This window comes from Canis lupus, chromosome 29 (genome assembly GCF_048164855.1).
Source record: "Canis lupus baileyi chromosome 29, mCanLup2.hap1, whole genome shotgun sequence".
Taxonomy (NCBI): Eukaryota; Metazoa; Chordata; class Mammalia; order Carnivora; family Canidae; genus Canis; species Canis lupus.
In genome coordinates this window covers 40830376-40848412 of record NC_132866.1, presented here as the reverse complement: position 1 = coordinate 40848412, position 18037 = coordinate 40830376, and the positions used below count along the sequence as shown (strand labels likewise).

Genomic DNA, 18037 nt, shown 5'->3' with positions numbered 1-18037 from the left:
AGTTTCCCTGGTGTTTATCATGAATTTTAAAATCCACATTTTCCTCTCACCCAAAAGCTAATTACTCAGACAGCTGATTGGATTTTCTAATACTCCCTCAAACTTGTAATATTCTCTAGACTTGGCCCAAATTTCTGAGCAATACTTGGAGACACACTGGTGTTCCTGTAGGGAGGAGCATCCAACAGGAGGTCTGCCCTTCCGGGCCAGAGGTGTGTGACACCCCCATTGGCACCACCAGGGCCAGTGCCAGCATAGAGCCAAAAGATGCTCAGGCCTACCTGGGCCGATCTCAAAGAGGTGCTTCCCTGCGTCCTCGGGGCCAGGAAGAAGTTCAGTCACTCGGGTCCCTTGTAGAGAAATAAATCCCTAGAACAAAGAGACAGGCACAAACACAGGAGGAATGAGATGACTGGGAACAGCTCCTGGAAAGAGAGAGTGGGGCTGCGGGTCAGGGGTGCGGCCCTCCAGGCCCTGGCTATGCAGGTGGGGTACTGGGAGGGGCCCGCGTGGGATCCCCAGTGGAGTGGAGTGGGCCCTGTGGTTTACAGCCACAGTTGCGGGAGCCCAGCCCAAGGCAGGACCCGGACTGCCTGGATGTGTTACTCCCTGGTTAAGGCAGGGAAATGCAAATCTGGAGCAGGGAGGGAGGCCCTGTCATCAACACCCCCTCACTCCCCTTGCAAGCGCACCTATCTGCAGCCTGATGGGGGCTGTAGAGCGTCAGGGAGAGGAGAGTTGGCACCTGAGGCTGGCTTCTGGTGTGCGACTGTCCCAGAAGTGGAGTGGGAGAAAGGATCAACAGATGCTTGAGTCCAGTTCTGCCCCCTGGAGGGGGGGCGTTCATTCCGTAAGCCAGAGTCAACTACCACACAGGAGGTACCAGCACAGACCATGCCTCGTGCCTGGGGCACCTTTGTGTGTACATTCCACTACCCTCCAGTGCTGGAATCTGGTAGTCAGGCTAAATGACGCAGGCAAAGAGCATGGGGTGTAAGTAAGAACAGGGATGCCGGGCTTGAGTCTCGGTCCTACACGTCTGGGCTGTGTGACCTCAGGCGGACCACTCAACTTCTCTGAACTCTTCTTCTCTGATCCTACACTGTGCTCAGCTTCCACATCTGGATGGTAACTCTCACTTCTCCGGGGCCCTGAGACACCAGATTCCTGTGCAGGAGGTCCTGCTCTAGATGGGATGCTGTCACCATGGCCTTGACCCCAGTCCTTTTCCCATCCACAGGGCTAGGCAGGGCCTCCCTTTCTCTGTTAGGGACTAATCTCTACTGTGGCTTTTCTTCATTCTGTTCATATTCAGATTTGCTCATTTAAGACCGCATGTGGTTCTGACTATGCATTTTTTGGCTCTTTCCCCGAGAAACCTATTTTAGACTCCATTCCTACAGCCTAACTGTCGGAGTTCAAATCCTGGCTCACTTACTGTGTGACCTCAGACAAATTGCTTAACCTCTCTGTGCAACCTCACAATTATGCTTTTTCAGGAAATAGGAATAATAATACTACCTATTATTAGGGTATTATTATGGGGCTGTTGTGAGCATTGAATGAGTGTCTGGGAAGTCCTTACAGCAGTTCCTGGCTTATAGTGAAGGCATCCTGGTATCTGCATTTGCCCAGGTGAGGGGCATGATCATGTCACCTCCAGCTCCCAGCTCCTGTGTGTGCTCACCGAGCCCTCATCTTCCCATGCTACCTTTTCCAGGCAATTCCCGAGTTTAACAGGGTGAATAGAGCCTTTACGAGGCCACTGGGGTCTTGTGCTGCAGGGACACATGGACAGACCTTTTCTCACATAAGCAATGTAAAGACAGGACAACTTCTTTGCCCACACAGACTTGCCTTAGAGTAATTACAGCAATAAACCAGAGAACCAGCTAGTAATTGTTGTAACTGATAACTCAGTTACTTGCTAGGGAATCTGGAGCTACTGGATAAATTAGGAGTGCAGCTCCAGAATGGGGAAATGTGCTCATTAGAAAGGCTGTGGACACAATCCATCACTGGCTAATGGGATGGTCTCTGGGGTTTGCTGTCTCAGTAACTGTGTCATTCTGGGCACTTTGATCTATTCCTCTGTGCCTCAAAATGTGTCATCCATAAAATGGGAGTAACATTGTTGACAGGGACGTTACTTTTTACTGTAGCTACATAGAAGAGCAGTGATAGGTACTGTTTATGGAGCTTGTTCTATCTTCCTGTCTTCCTCTTTGTTTAACTTTCTGGAGGCCCCATGCAGTAGGTACCACTATTCTCATCTTCCCGGACGAGCAGATGGAGGTTGGAGAGGAGAGCAAGCAGCATCTTGTCCCACTGCGGCAAGGGCAAGCCAGGGAGGGGTACAGGGCCATGTCTGATACCAGAGCACTTTGCCTGTCATTTGTGATGGCAGCTGCTGGAGGACACCAAGAAGCTGTTGTGGAGAGCCAGCCTGTGACTTAGCGACCCACTGCTCTCCTCTCCCTCGGCGAATCCCAGTGTGACTCCCACCACAGCAAGGGGATTTCAGAACTGACTTTGGGGGACCCAGATTCCCTCCTGCCTCCACACAGCAAGAGCACAGCTTTGATCCTACACTGTGCTCAGGCACTGGGTAGGAGTGGGAGCGGGGAGAGGGTAGGGTGCTTTCCTCTTCCTCTTGTGACAGTAGTAAGATGCCTAAGGAGTCAATAGGAAGCACCCAGCGGGGGACGTTTAGGGCAGGTCTCAACTTTAAGCACATCAGAATCACTTCAGAGCTTGTCAAAACACAGAGTACCGGGTCTGGTGGTGTGCTGGCAAATGTTTAGCCACAGGCTGGGAAAAATAAGGCTATCAAATTTGTAGTGTTTGCCAACCTCTGTGGTAGAAATAGCAGCCCACCATGACTGATTTTATACTTTGATAGAACATGAAGAGAAGAAATCCATAAGGGTATAGAAAGCCCAAAAGAACACCATCAACTCATTTGACCAAATTGCTATCCCCTCAAAAGCAGAATATACCTTCTTTTCAAATGCACAGGAAACCATAAACAGGTCTCAATAAAGGGAAAAGCATTTAAATACAACACATGTTCTCTGACTACAATGGAATGAAGTTAGAAATCAGTAACAGAAAGATTTCTGGAAAATCCCCCAAATATTTGGAAATCCCATTAACATACTTCTAAATAATCCACAGGTCAAAAAAGAAATAAAAGAAATAAAGAGTACTTTGTACTAGATAAAAATGAAAACATGACATACAAAAATCTGTGAAGTGCCTTTAAAGAAGTACTTCAAGGGAGTGCCTGGGTGGCTCAGTTGGTTGAACCTCTGACTCTTCATCTCAGGGTCTTGATCTCAAGGTCATGAGTTCAAGCCCCGGGTTGGGCTCCACACTGGGCATGGAGCAAAAGAATTATGTAAGGGATAAATTGTAGCACTCAATACTGATATTCAAAAAGAAGACCTCTTAGGCCTCCACCTTAAGAAAGTACATAAAGAGAAGCAAGTTAAACCCAAAGTAAAAGAAAAAAAAACTTAAAAGATCAGAGTGGCTCTAAATAAAATGGAAAATAGAAAAACAATAGAGAACATCAATGAAACCAAAAGCTGTTTTTTTTTTTTTTGAGGAGATCAATACAATTGATAAGCCTTTAGACTTATCAGGAAAAAAAAGAGATTACCAATATCAGGAATGAGAGAGGTGATATCACTAGAGTCTACAGATATTGAAAGGGTAAGGTAATGTTAAGAACAACATTATGCTAGCAATTTGACAGCTTAGGTGAAATGGATCAAAAAGAAAGTACTGAAGCTCACGCAGGAAGAAATAGCTCAATAGCCCCTAGCTTGTACAGAAATGGAATCTGTAGCTAAAAATCTTCCAACAGAGAAAACTCCAGGCTCAGATGGCTTCATTAGTGAATTTTATCAAATATTTAAAGAAGTAATAATACCAATACTCCTCAAACTTTCCTTGAAAATTGAGAAAGAGGGCCTACTTTCCAATGCATTTTATGAGGCCAGCTTTATCTTCATATACAACCAGCCAAGGGCATCACAAGGAAAAGACACTACAAATTAATATCCCTTGGGAACACAGATGTAAAAATTCTCAGCAAGATTTGTCAAATCACATTTAACAACATTTAAAAATATATAATGAGCAGCTGGGGTTTGTCTCAAGTATGCAAGGTTGGTTTAACATTCCAAAACCCATCAGTGCAATTCACCATATTAATAAAGATAGGATCATCTCAATAGATACAGAAAAAGCAATTGAAAAAACTCATTATCCATTCCTGCTTAAAAATCTCAACAAATCAGGGATAAAAACCAACCTCCACAACCTGATAAAAGGTATCTATGAAAAACTAAAAGCTAATGCCATACAAAAAGTTCTTCCCCTAAGACCAGGATCAAGACAATGATGAAATTCTTACTACTTCTATGAAGTACTGTACTGGAATCCTTGCTGCTACAATAATGAAAGAAAAAGAAAAGCTGTCCAAATTGGAAAGGAAGAAGTAAAAGTGCTTTTACAGACAACAAAATTGTCTACGTAGAAAATCTGGTGGAAACCTACAGAAAAAGCTACTAGAAGTGATAAATGAGTTTGGCAAGGTTTCAGGGTATACTGCACAAAACTGAATCATATCTCTAGATACTAGCAATGAACAATTGGAAATTGAAACTCAAAACTATTTTTAATTGCATCAGAAATAGGAAATACTTAGGGATAAATACAGCAAAAGATGTTCAAGATCTGTGCACTGAAATCTGTAAATCATTGCTGGGAGAAATGAAAGAGGGTATAGATAAACGGAGAGCTACACTGTGTTCCTGGGTCATTGCTCAGATGTCAATCCTCCCCAGATTGGCCTCTATATCTAATGCAATCCCAGTCAAAATCCCAGTGGGTATACGGTGGAAAGTAACCAGCTGATTCTAAAATTCATGTGGAAATACAAAGGACTTACCATAGCCAGACAATTTTGAAACAACAATGTTGGAGATCTAACACTTTCAGATTTTAAGACTTATTATAAAGTCACAGCAACCAAAACATTTTGATATTGGCATCAAGACAGACATGTAGATTAATGAAACAATAAATTTATACATATAGGTACATACATATATATGTATAAAAGTTTTATATATATATATATATATATAACTGATTTTTGACAAAGGCACAAATGCAATCCAGTGGAGAAAGGATAGTATCTTCAGGAAATGATATGGAACAAGTCCATATTCATGTGCAAAAATAATGAACTTTGCCCATGGCTCACATGTCACACAGCTTCAAATGAATCATAGACCTGAACGTAAAATCTAAGACTGAAACTTCTGGTAGAATACCTTTATGACTTTGGATTAAGTAAAGACTTCTTAGATACAACATCAGAAGCACACTTCATAAACCAACTAATTGATAATGTGACTTATTTAAATAAAAACCCTGTTCCTTAGAAGTTACTAAGATAATGAAAATATGAATTATGAAATAAATGAAAATAAGAGAAACCATGAGAATAAGTTTTTGAAAATCATGCATCTAATAAAGGGCTTGTACTCAAAATATATAAAGTACTCTCAAAATTTAATAATGAGCAAACAACCCAATTTAAAAATAGGCAAAAGATTTGAACAGATACTTTACTGTAGAAGATATAAGGGTGAGTGGAAAATAAGCTCACAAAAAGATAACCCCATCACTGGGCATTCTCATACACCTTTTATGGGATGATGACTTGATAAAGCCTTTTTGAAAGCAATTTTGCATTTTCTAAAATAATGTTGGAATAAAAATGTCCATTTAACCTAGTGTTGAATTTTGAGAATTTGTTCCAAGCAAAGACGACAAACACACCAGGACATAGGTATAATGATGACCATTGTAGCATTATTTTCCTAATAGAAAAAGCAGAAAACAACTTGTCCATCAATGAGGGAATGGTAAAAGGTAAGCAGCGATTACATTTTAAGTCTGGGGTGGGGTGGGACAGTCATGGAAACTGCACAGGTGTGTGCTTTCAGGCAGATCAGTTTCAACCCTGATATCTCTGCGAATCAACAGGAAGGAAGCATGTGAACAAGTTTGCCTCACCCAGCCTCAGTTTCCCTCTCTGTTCAATGGGGTTCTCTGGGAACCAAATGGGACAGAGTGAGCAGAGGGCCTGGAGTGGGGCCAGGCTGTGGCAGGCACCCAGGATGGCAGCCTGGTGTAGCATCTTAGTGAGCACGGAACAATAAATAGATGGGCCTCAGTGTCCCCCCTCTGTCATGGGCTATGTTGTGAAGATTTCATGAGCTAACATTTAGACAGCACTGAGTCCAGTGCCTGTCCAGAGTAAGTTCTGTTGTGATTTGTGAATTATTTCATAGCCAAGAAGTAGAGCCCCACTTATGACCATTTTGCAGGACTTGGGGCATATATAAACATTAAAAAATAATTTTATGGGTTTGTATTATTGTGACATTGACGCTTAGGTGGGACTCAAGCAGCTCCTGGGCTAAGCCCTGGGTTTCTTACCTGGAAAAATGAGGATATTAACCTCTGGCCTTTGCTCCCTGAGCTAGTGCTTTGTAAGCAATAAAGGCTGAATGAATAGGAGTAATTGTCAGAGTTATTATCGTAAAGCCTATTTTGGCCACTATACCTGTTTGTTCTGGGAACAATCTTTCCCACAATAATACCATTGCTTATGCCCCCAAATAAGGTCTGGTGTAGATTCTGGAGCCCCAGGATGGTGAAGATAGTGTTCATCCTTCACAGTTTGTGAGGACAGCCCTGTGGAGGCCTCCTGAAGGGGCTGGGATGCCTGCACTCCTCCCACTGACCTGAGTTTTGGGGTTCATGATAGTCCTGAGAACTTCACACTCTGACTGAGCTCTCTCTCCAGCCTGAGGCTGGCTCTCTGGAAAGTCTTCATTTTTCACTCTGTCTGAAGGGAGACTGTCTGAAGACCACCTTCTGAACGCTCCTTAGCAAGGACGTGATAAGATTTTCCACCAGCAGCATCTTGAAAAATTGCAGACACATTTCAGAAAGCAATCACTCAAGGTTCCTTATCTTCTGTAATTCTGATTGTGGCGTCAGATCAATCTTAAAAAGCTTTGGCCTCTGACACCCAACCAGGAACTGAACCACTCCGAGTTTTAAATAACGCAGATCACAATGAAGTTCAGTGCCAAGCAGGGAACATCCTCCCTTTCCTTATCACACAAGCCTGTAACCATGGCTATTACTGTCTAAAATGCAGGTATTAAGAGAGGCAACCTAATGTTGGAGACAAATTGCTTCTTGGCTGGGGCACTTTCCCTCCCTAAGGAGCTGAGATGAGTCACTTGTTCAGCAGATGTCTTTGCTAAGGACTGGGTCCTGAAGCTTCTCCCAGCAGATTCCAGAGTGATGCTACTTCCTGTGCACTGCAGATGCATGCGGTGTGCTCCACGTGTCCCCACATCCTGCTCTACCTCTGGGTTGCCAGCTACCCCTAGTCTCCCCAGAGAGCCTTTCAGTAGGTAGTCCCTGAGGGCTGAGCACCAGCTCCCTACACCTTCCCAACTGACCACCATCCCTAAATCCCTTACCTGTGGGGCTGCCCAGCCCAAGGCCTGAGCCCTTGCAGGTAGATCCTGCTAGGAACCAAGGGTGGGCCGGGGGCCTGGGGCAGACTTGCAGCTCTAAGCATGGGGTCTGGGCAGAGACCCTAGGAATCCTCTGGCCTCATAGCCAATCCTAATCCCTGAAGGGGTGTCCTTGGCAGGGTGGTAGGTTCTCTTCCTGAGGTCCTGGTTTTTCCTACAGTTAGTTAGCTCTGTGTCATTCCAGGTTCCTGGTCTAGACTCCAGCCCAGATCATGTATATCCCTGACCTGCACTGAGTCATTTCTGGGGCCATCCCTTTAGTTGGCTCCATCTCACTGGATCCCTGTCTCACAGCAGGTGGTGGGGTTGAGGTGCCCGGATCTTCAGCTAACACCTCATTCTACACAGGTAAGGCAGCATCGAACTCAACCTCTGACCCTGGGCCCTCATCTTCACTGTGGGCATCCTAATGCCTGTGACCAAGTTTATGGGAATGAAATGCAATGCCATGTTGGAAAGTGTACAAAGCCAATGCTCAGGAGAGTTAGTGTCCTGGCCTTGTTGGGTCACTGTGGCAGGCCCACAGTGCCTGTGGGTGTTGAGTAGACTTTTAGGGTTACAGGTGAATTAATGCTTGTGACCAGACTAGAATGCTTATACGGGGCTTTCCTGAACCTTCTAGTGGTGACAAAGCTCTGGCCAGTAGGACTGGTCAGGAGTGACCTTAATCTTTTCTTTCCTGCCCCTCTTAGCAAACCTTGGAGGTCTTCAGAGACAGATGAGGCTACCACTGGTCCATAGCAAAATTTAAATTTTTACTGTGCTTAGGTGCTGGATTTCAGGACCATTGAACATTGTTGATTGTAACTAATTAGAAGGTATTTGGAGATGTTAAATTTTAGATAATTTTATCCCAAACTGCTCACTTGGCCACACACACAAAAAGTTTTAGAATCATGGTACTATTTAAACATTGCATTTTTATGCAAGTAATGCTGTTTAATTAATAAAGATTATTCTCTTGCTCCTCTGATTGGATGTTGGGAGGGAAAGGCAATGAGAGGTCAGGCCAGTCTATTTGTGATGCGGTATTAGGAGGTGTGGGGGAGCTGCCTTACTCTCGTGGTCAGAAGCACTGAGTGGGGCTTGGAAAAGTTCTGGGTTTTGACCTCAAGCTGTGATGGCCATGTCTGATGTCTGACTTCCTGTCTGACTTTTGGGACCGGAGTGCTGGAAGGAACCCAGCAAGGCTGTAGGTCACCGTGAGTAAGGGGTCATGGCTACCACACCAGTCCCTGGCAAATGCCCAGCCTTGTAGGAACTCCCCTGGACAGAGCATGAAAATGATCCGTCTTCCTCCTTGGCTCACTGGACCCAGCAGTAGGCCTCTTTGCCGCCTTAAAATACCTAGTTTTCCAGGTGGAGGGGTTAAGGGAGAAACAAGAGATAAGTTGAATTCATTGGGAGCCCAGGACACTTGGTATCTGCAGAAGAGGACTGATGCATTCACACAGGAACCAGCCACCAGTGGCACGTGCTCTCAGCTTCCTAAGGGGTGGGGGTCTTCGCTGGCCACCCACCTCTTTCCAGTATTTTCTCCGATCCAGGACTTGGGTGGATGTTGGTGTAGATTTCTGACTTACCTTGGGGCTCACCCTACCCTTAGCTCTTTGGAGCCTGGCTGGAGGGTTTGGAAAAGCCTCTGCTGTTCCTTCAGCTGGGAGCAGGGTGGTGGTGGTGGGGATATAGGGCCTCTCTACAGCTCAGGTATGGGGCCCTGGACCATAAGCTACTCTTCCATGTGGTTTTTCCTTGCCTTGTTTCCAACCTTCTGTCCCCATGACAAACAGGTGTCCCAGAAACTGACCCTGAAGGCTCAGCCTGGTCCATGCTTCGGAGCACAACCCCCACCCCCCCTCCAGAGGTTTGTTTCGGCTGGGAATACACACTATTGACATGTGCTGGTGCTGGGTCCAGGGACTCACCTTGAACGGGAGCGGCCCTTCCTGGGCTGGAAATGGTCTGGTTCTCTGCTACTGCTCTCGAGCCCTGCAACTGGAGCTGTGCTCTGGGGTCCACAGTGCCTTTGAAAGCAGCCTCTGAGCTGGGTACTTGAGAATGGGTTAGTCTGAGAAACACAGATTCTTGCACACTGACCAGTGCCAGTCTGCCCTGCCGAGGGGACTGCCACCACAGGGTATAGGCTGTGTTTTGTGGAGAAAGTCACACTTCATTCCTCTCCTCTCCAAAGGTGCAGTTCATTCGAGAAATGCTCTCTTCCACCTCAGGGGCCCGGGCAAGGCAGCAGTCCTACACAGATGCCCCCAATCTCCCCCATTTTGCCCAGCAGTCTGTTAATGTATTAAGGAGCTAGAATGCTCCATATATAATTAAAAGTAAGTTATTCCTGTCTAAACAATGAATAACATATAATTTCCAAGCTGGCTCAATATCATCTGATTCATTTTTCTGGCGAGTCATAGACAAAACTAGCAATTTACCAATCAGTCTTGTAGCTGTTACTGTAGATTAACTGGTTTCAATTGAAGGCCAAAGGATTGATTATAAGTGGGAGACACTGAAGTCCTGTAAGCTAATAACCATGCTGGCTGAAATTAGCAGACCCTGTGAGAAGCTCATTGTATTTACATCAATAGTCAGGCCACATGCAGGGAAACACGGGAGTCATTTGTAGAAGGTGAAGATCCATTTTGCAGGTGTGACATTCTGGGTGCAAAAGGATTCGGGGGCAGCCAGACTCTTGTTACTTGTGATTTGTATATTCTGAAGGGTGTCATCAGGCCTCTTAGTATCCTGGTTTTCTTTCCCTACAATGGTAGCAAATATTGCCGTAGAATGACTGGTGGTATAGGCAACAGGTGTTGCTGGTCTCGTTATTCTGCTGGCCCACTTTCAAAACAACTGCTGTACGGTGCAAGATAAGCTTTAAAACATGTATTTTTGGATTATTCCTTCAATCTTATATTTTTCCTTCGCATGCCTGATGCAGAAAAAGAAATGGTTTTCTCTAAATATTGTCTAAAAATAAGCTGGCTGCTGTTACCGATTTGAATTTAAGAAATATGTTTCTATTTGATTAAAATAAGTGACTAGAATTTTCATGTTGATCTGTTTAATAATGGGGAGTTATATTTCCCAAATAGCTTCACAAATATAAAGCTTCCTCTAAAAAAACCCCACAGATTCTGATATTTGATCCAAAATAAAGGAAGGATTTTTCTTTGTATAAGACTCCAAGGAGTAATTCTTTGCAAAAGAAACATTTGGAGTTGTCCCCAAGGACATTTTAAACAAGAAAACATTTATTGTTTAGTTTTTCTTCTGCAGCACTAACAGTAAAGTTACCATCACTCCCCAAACAGCTCATGATGACCCCTAACACCCTGTGGAGGACATCTGCCCAGTAGCTCTTGAGTTACCCTGAGGCAGTGAGCAGGGCTTCTTGTGTGTGGTACCTCAGTACCTTTCCATCACACTCACGTGTTCCTTCTGAGCGCAGAGAGATCTACTGGAATTCTCTCTGGCAAGATCTATGGTAGCAGTGGGAGGCAATTAGTCACCTGCTTTTCTGTGGACAGATTTGCAGGTGGAAAGTAGGAAGGAGGAAGAGAAGTCAGGCTCTCCAGAAGTTCTCAGGAAGTCAGGGGCAAGTTCACTAAGCCAAACGTGACTAGTTGGAGACACCAGCTGCAAAGGTCCCATGGCATCCTTCTTGCCGCCAACTCTTTCTCCATGAAGACCTTTGCCAGTGCCACAGTTGGAGCTCTTTACAAATGGCTCTGCAGAGGCCAGCTGGACTCGGCGGCCCTCTCTAGAAGAGGGAGCCCTCTGAACTCTCTAGGGCTGCATCCTTTCACTTTTGGCTTGAGTTTTTCTTTTCTTGTTTAAATTAAAAATACTTTAAGATACGGATTTAAATGAATATAGTATCACTGTAAGAATTTAAAAGAATACCTCACTCTCCATGCCCTCCCTGCAGCTCGTATTCTGAAAATTCCCCAAATAAATTACTTGGGTTTTATTTCACCCACTTTTTCAGTTAAGGTCATATCTCAACACAACTGAATGAATCAAACAGTGCCATGAGGCAAGGTGTAAGGCAGCAATACCTTCGCCTTCTCCAGGGTTCGCATCCCCTGCCCACCTCAATGCTCTTTCACTTTTAAATAAATAAAATCTTTTTTTTTTTTTTTTTTTTACTTTTTTTTTCTCCTGCATGGTTTCTGGTGCCTCTGTTTTCTTTCTTCCTGTGTTTGCATGTGTCCTTCACATGAGATTCTTTCCTTAAATGTGTAGTGACCCAAAGCTATTTATCCCTATTTAGAAAGGGTTCTGTAAAGAGTAGACTGGAAGCTGTTTGAGGGGCAGCGTCTACATGACAGGCCAGCAGAGATGGGCTGGGGCTGCTTCACTTGAGAAGCCCTGCTGTCAGTATATTTTGCTTTTTTTCTTCTTGGTCTGTTAGATTCTTCAGTGAAAGTTCTTCATTTCCTTCCTGAGGGCTCTTCCTGACTGCTGGAGCCACAAGTGGGATGGAGATGGGGAGGCCTGAGTACCTGGAGCCCATCCCCTTCTGTCTCACTCTCCTGTTCTGGGCAGGGCTCCCTCCAGCAGGGGGCCAGGTGTTCTCAGCCTGGAGTGCCTCTCTCCCAGCCTTCCTGGGGAATCCCAGTGTTACACCACAGGGAGGAAGAGCAGTCAGGCTTCACATGCGGTTGTTCATATCCGCGGCCCAGTTGCTTTTTAAACTGACCTTCCACCAGCTCTGTTTTGCGCTCCTGTTTTGCCCTTGTTTCCAGAGATAACTGGTCTTGCCAATTCCTGAATCTTTGGTGGGAGGTGAGGGGGTGCTGCTTTGCAAACCAGATTTTTGTGCTCTCCTAGTGCTCACTTGGAATTGAGCTCTCTGGGATCAGCTGAGTCAGCTACCTCTTGCCCATCTGTTTTCTTGCATCCAGCATGCTGTGGTGGCAGCTGTCTTCTGTCCCTTCCACCTAGGTGTGTTCACACCTTCAAAAGCAGTTCTGTTTACTGGAGTTGTAAGGTTTTTAAATCTGTCATCTTTAACTAGAAGTTTGCCTTTAGTTTTTGATTTCTTTATTAATTTAGGAGGTATTATGAAGTGTGTGTGTATTTTAAATTTATTTGAGAGAGAGAAAACGAGAACTTGTGAATGGTGGGCGGTGAGGGATAGAGAGAGAGGGAGAGAGAGTCTCAAGCAAAATCCCCACTGAGCATAGAGCCTGCCTCAGGGCTCGATCTCATGACCCTGAGATCAAGACTCGAGCCAAAATCAAGAGTTAGATGCTTAATGTACTGAGCCGCCCAGGCATCCCATGAAGTATATATTTTATTTCCTTGTGTATAGAACTTCTCTGTCTTGCACACACACCCTCACTCACTGTCATTTTGTTCCTAATTTATAAGTCTTTTTTTGCATTATAGTCAGCAACTACATCTCTATAATTTCACTTTTTGAAAAAAATGGAGAAAAATGAGTATTGTTTTTCTTTATGTATCCTTCAAAGCTATGTCACTAAGAGCATAGATGTTCACAGCTGCTCTATTTTCTCAGTATGTTAGTTATATTATTATGAAATATTTCTCTTTGTTCCTTTTTATTACCTTGGATTCTATTATTCTTTATTTTGATGTTGCTAAATCTGCTCGCCTTTTGCTTGCATTCGCTGACTTATCTTTTCTCCATTGTTTTGTTTTTCAATCTTTCTGTTTTTTGTTCTTTTTAAAGCCAATCTTCCACTGTCTCTTAAGATTCAGGTGAATCTGACCTAATCACATTTGTTATGATGACTGCAATGTTTGTACGTATTCCTTGTCATCCTATTTGCTTATTTTATCTTTCCTATTCACTTTTCCCTCTTGTTTTTGTCCCTCCCATTTTCCATGCATTTGTTGAACTGATCACATTTGTTACACTTTTTCCATCTTATGTTTTGGAAGTTCTACTTTCCACTTCTATGCTGTTCCATTTCTATTCAAAGTCAAGAGACCCACAAGAGAAGGATCTGGATGTCGAATCATTAGACTAAAAGTGAGTCCTTGAACCACGGCAATGCATCAGCCTGCTCAACAAAGAATTCAGCAACAGGTTTTATGGCCCAGGAAACATTTCCAGCAGCAGCTAAAACCACTAAGATGCAAAAACCTGGAATCTTCTATTAGTGCAACCATAGGGTCTGTCTGCTGAAGAAATCATCAGAAGCAGGCACTGGCAAAAGGAGTTAGGACAAGGGCACGCTTCCAGGTTCTGCTCTAAAGCTCCTTTCTTTGCCTAGTCTTCCTGTCCAGCCTTGTATGCCTACTTTGCCTCTATCTCGAATTTTCCCCATCTCTATGCTCTTATGTACTCTGCTGGCCCTCCCGCTAGTGAGAAGGGGATAGGGGAAGTGATAGCGGTTGGAGAGAGAATAAGAATATGGGCCGAGAGTCATCCTCGCCATGTGTGATGTGCTCTGGGCAGCATCAAGGGTAGCTGGATGTCCTTCCTCGTGACAATTACATCTTCTAGACAGATGACAGGCTGTCTGTCAGGTGGGTGTTTACTGCCTGGACACTTCTGTCACTGTAAACAGTGAGCAGGGCACATTTTTCCAGGAACCAGATATTGAGACTTAGTCCATTACATGTAGTTCATGCAATTAAGTGGAAATGTATGGGCTATTTTGCCAGCAGGCATGCAGGTTTGAGATCATACTGTATAAGCTAAATGAATCCAATTTAACCAACAGTTTCCTTGAGATTAGGAACCTGTGCAACAGGGCTGCCACTGGGCTTTGTGGAGGGGGGGGAGCAATTGTGGGAAGGAATCCTGTTCCAAGAGGACTTGGGAGTGTTAGCCAGGCCCAGAGAGGCCAAAACAGGGGCCCTGGGCCTGATGCTGGCATCTATTGGGAGACAGTGGCTCCTTTTAGAGATCCAATGGCTCCCTGGCATGAATGCCCTGGTTTAGTTAGGACTGGGCTCCAGGCTCCTCCCATGCCCAGGCTGATGACTGGGGATGTGGATGCCACCATTTTGTTAGCTGTTTCCACCAGAAGCCACTGAAGTCTGGAAAAGATGGAGGTGAGGAAAAGGAGTGTCTGGTTTAGGAAATCCAGGAGACAGAGCTTCCTCATGGAGCTGCAGCTGATGGACAAGGGCCACCTCAGCCTCACCTTGAGGAACATGTGGGGAAGCCTGTGGCAGGGGTCCACACATGGCCTGGGCCACCTCAGTGTGTTCCTTTTGTCCACTGGGCTTGCCCAGCACTAACACAGTTCTCTCAGGAGATGGTGTCACGGGCTAGGCCAGGAGGGGATGGCAGTAGGGGCCACAAACAGGGCCCCAAAAGGGTGGGGACCCTGGCAACTTTCCCAGTCATCAGAGTGACACTAACAGGTCAGCCAGGAAAGTGAAGACATTGTTTAAAGGCCAAGGCTGGTCTTCAACACCAGAAGTAAAGGCCAGAAGGAAAATGGTGGTGGGCAAGCCAGAAGTGTGGTACCTAATCTGGGGAGTGGGAGCGGCAGCAGGGCTGGGGAAGTGGGGAGGAAGGCAAAGGCAGGGCTGAGGAAGCTGGAGGGTACCCACCCATGTGCTAGGAGCTGCAATCAGATATGTATATGTGCTACAATCTGATCCTTAGCACATTTCTGTGACGTAGGGAATGATGTCTCCATTTAGCAGTGAGAAAACCAAAGGGAAAACAAAGTAAGTGACCTGTCCCAAGTCATAACGCTAGAGTGCGAGGCCTAATTCAAATCAATTTCACATCTGCCTGACTCCAAAGTTTCTATTTGTTCCACTCGACCTTCCTGGGAGTCATTTTCCTTCCTTATGAAAGCAGGGAGGCTGGACAAGATCAGGGTTTCCTAAGCTTTAGTTCAGCTCCACCTTCATGATGTGTGTCCTACCCACCTCTCCTCTGTGCTAGAATTTATGGAAAAGTTTTCCTTAAACAGTCCCACACTTCTATTTATTTATTTTTTATTGTGGTAAAAAATGTATAACTTACTGTTTTAACCATTTTAAGTGTATAGTTCAGGGGCGCTAAGTACCTTCACATTGCTGTGCAATGCTTTTTGATTTTTTTTTTAAAGATTTATTTACGAGAGAGAGAGAGAGAGAGAGAGAGAGAGAGAGAGAGAGAAGAGCAAGCATGGGGAGGGGCAGAAGGAGTGAGAGAATCCTGACACAGTCTACTCGCTGAGCATGGATCCTGACATAAGGCTGGATCTCTTGACCCTGAGACCATGACCTGAGTTGAAATCAAGAGCCAGGCGCTTAATCAACTGAGCTACCTAGGCACCCCAATGCTTTTTTATTTTAACTTAGATATATTAAAAGGGAAAAGGTGATATCACTGTTCAATGGAGACTTTCCACAAACAGAAGTTAACCATTAGAATAATACACGGAAGACAGAAGAACATTACGCCACTATTGTCACTGGAAGCTCTGACATGAGGCCTGCTCCTTTCCACCCCCATCTCCATTTTTTAAGGGAAGATCCCAAATGTTGGAGATGGCCAAACATATGCTAGCACACAACTGATGCTTCTCCTTGATATACTCAGAAAAACTGAAAGAGGGGTGGGGAGGTCATCTATCTTCCTACTGTGATGTCCATATGATCCTGTGCTATGCCCAGGTCCTTCCTCCAACTTGTCCATCACTGAGCACCCTTTCTGCCCTCAGGCTCCAGCTCCACACAGTGGGACCCCAGACCAGGTGGATCTTCCAGGACTGGTAGAAAACAGAGGTAGCCACTGAAAGGCAGAGGCATTGGACACAGGGGCTCCGCAGTGAGCCATGTTTCAGTTTGAGGTGAGATTTGTCTTTGGTATCCATGTCCTTGGACATTGCAAGTAACTGGAATGTTTCCAAGAGGCTGGAAAGAACACAGGGAAGATTCATTTTCTTAAGCTGTGCAGAGATGTTCCCTATCAACTTTCTATAGAGACATTTTCATTACTGAAGCTGTGGATGTGCTTCTGTAAAACAAATTGTGATACCAGGGACATGAGGGCTGAGAACAAAAACCACTTCAGAAATCAGTGGTGAAGTGCCACTGTGATTGAAGTCAGTGGCTCAGGGCTTGAGAACAGGAGGCTATCTCTGCCTTCGGCCGTCTCCTGGGCATGGTTTACCCTCCCTTCAACCCTGTCATGATGCCCCAGGATGCAAGGCGCGTGCTTCTCACCTGGGGCTTGGTCTCATCTTTGTCCTTGTAGTAGAAAAGCTGATCCCCACGCAGCACAAACCAGCGCTGCTGCCAGTTCTTCATGATGCTTCTCTGCTTCTTCAGCCAGCCCTCCTTCAGCACAGGGCCCAGCCTGTGGGGGCAGGGCAGCCGCCCAGGGCTTCGGCTCTGCTCTCCCATCACCAGGCTTTTGGAGCGGGCTGGAAGCCAAAGACACACACAATGAGTGTGAAGGATACATGCCCGTTGTCAGTCCTTGCCCCATTCTGGCATCCTGGCTGCCCTGTGACCGGAGCTTGGGAGCCTAAACCAGCAGGACATGACTGTGCTTGGCATACTTCCCCCTCAGTTAAACAGGGCATGGGCTGGAACACCTCAGCAGCAGCAGCCCAGGGTTATCCGCTTGGGACAGGTGCACAGCCTGCAGGCCTAGTTAGTCTCTGCCATGTCTATGTATGCATCTATCCACAAATCCATCTATCCATCCACCCAACCACCCACCCAATCAGCATTATTCTAGGTACTAGAGATAAAGCAATGAAATAAATAAGGAACAGATAAAAATCTGGGTCCTCCTGGAGCTCACATTCCACCAGGGTCTCTGTCACTTTAGGCCCTGAGGGAGCTGGCCCCTTCAGACCCCCTCCCTGGTTCCTGCATAGCACCCTTCTCTGGAGGCATTAGACTTGAATACCATTGCCCAGAACCTCCAAAGCTACCCTTTGCTCTGCTGGGATCATCTTGGTATACTGTGTCTAGACAGTGGGGCCTCTGATTCAGCTGTTTGCTGTAACTTGTTAGTGGCTCCCTTGTGGGCAAAGGGGCCATCTCTCCTACCTCAGAGTTTCAGAGTGCCCACAAGCCCTTTTGCCCCACAGGCTTCCTGTGCTCCCCACTTGACACCACTGACTGGCCCTCTGCCATGGCTGGTACTGCTCTTCACAGTGATGACTTGTCCCTTATGGGACCTTTATCCCATCACCTCCCCCTCTCTCCTCTGTTTCCCTCTCTGGTCAGTATCAAGCATATTGCAGTGGTCACCAGGAGTGGTCATCCTGGACTTATGAAGAACAGTTCTTCTAAATGTCATTACACTTGTAATTCTTAGACCACGGATCCTAACTTCTGATTGGAATGCATGTTCCCTGTGCCCTATGGTTCTGGCATCGTACCTGTGATTCTATGTGTGTGTGTGTGTGTGTGTGCATGTGTGTAGGCTCCTCCCACTATACTGT

General features: G+C 45.5%; 1 protein-coding gene across 3 annotated transcripts in view; it reads right to left on the bottom strand.

Annotated features, from left to right (window-relative positions):
- ARHGAP22 (Rho GTPase activating protein 22) overlaps nucleotides 1-18037 on the bottom strand; it is a 136214-nt gene that overhangs the window by 89592 nt on the left and 28585 nt on the right. For all 3 annotated transcript variants that reach the window (XM_072806372.1, XM_072806374.1, XM_072806373.1), the window contains exons 2-3: nucleotides 16803-17002; nucleotides 282-369 (exon numbers count right to left, since the gene is read on the bottom strand). In XM_072806372.1, coding sequence (XP_072662473.1) covers nucleotides 282-369; nucleotides 16803-17002 — 288 coding nt within the window. The remainder of the gene's footprint in view (nucleotides 1-281; nucleotides 370-16802; nucleotides 17003-18037) is intronic.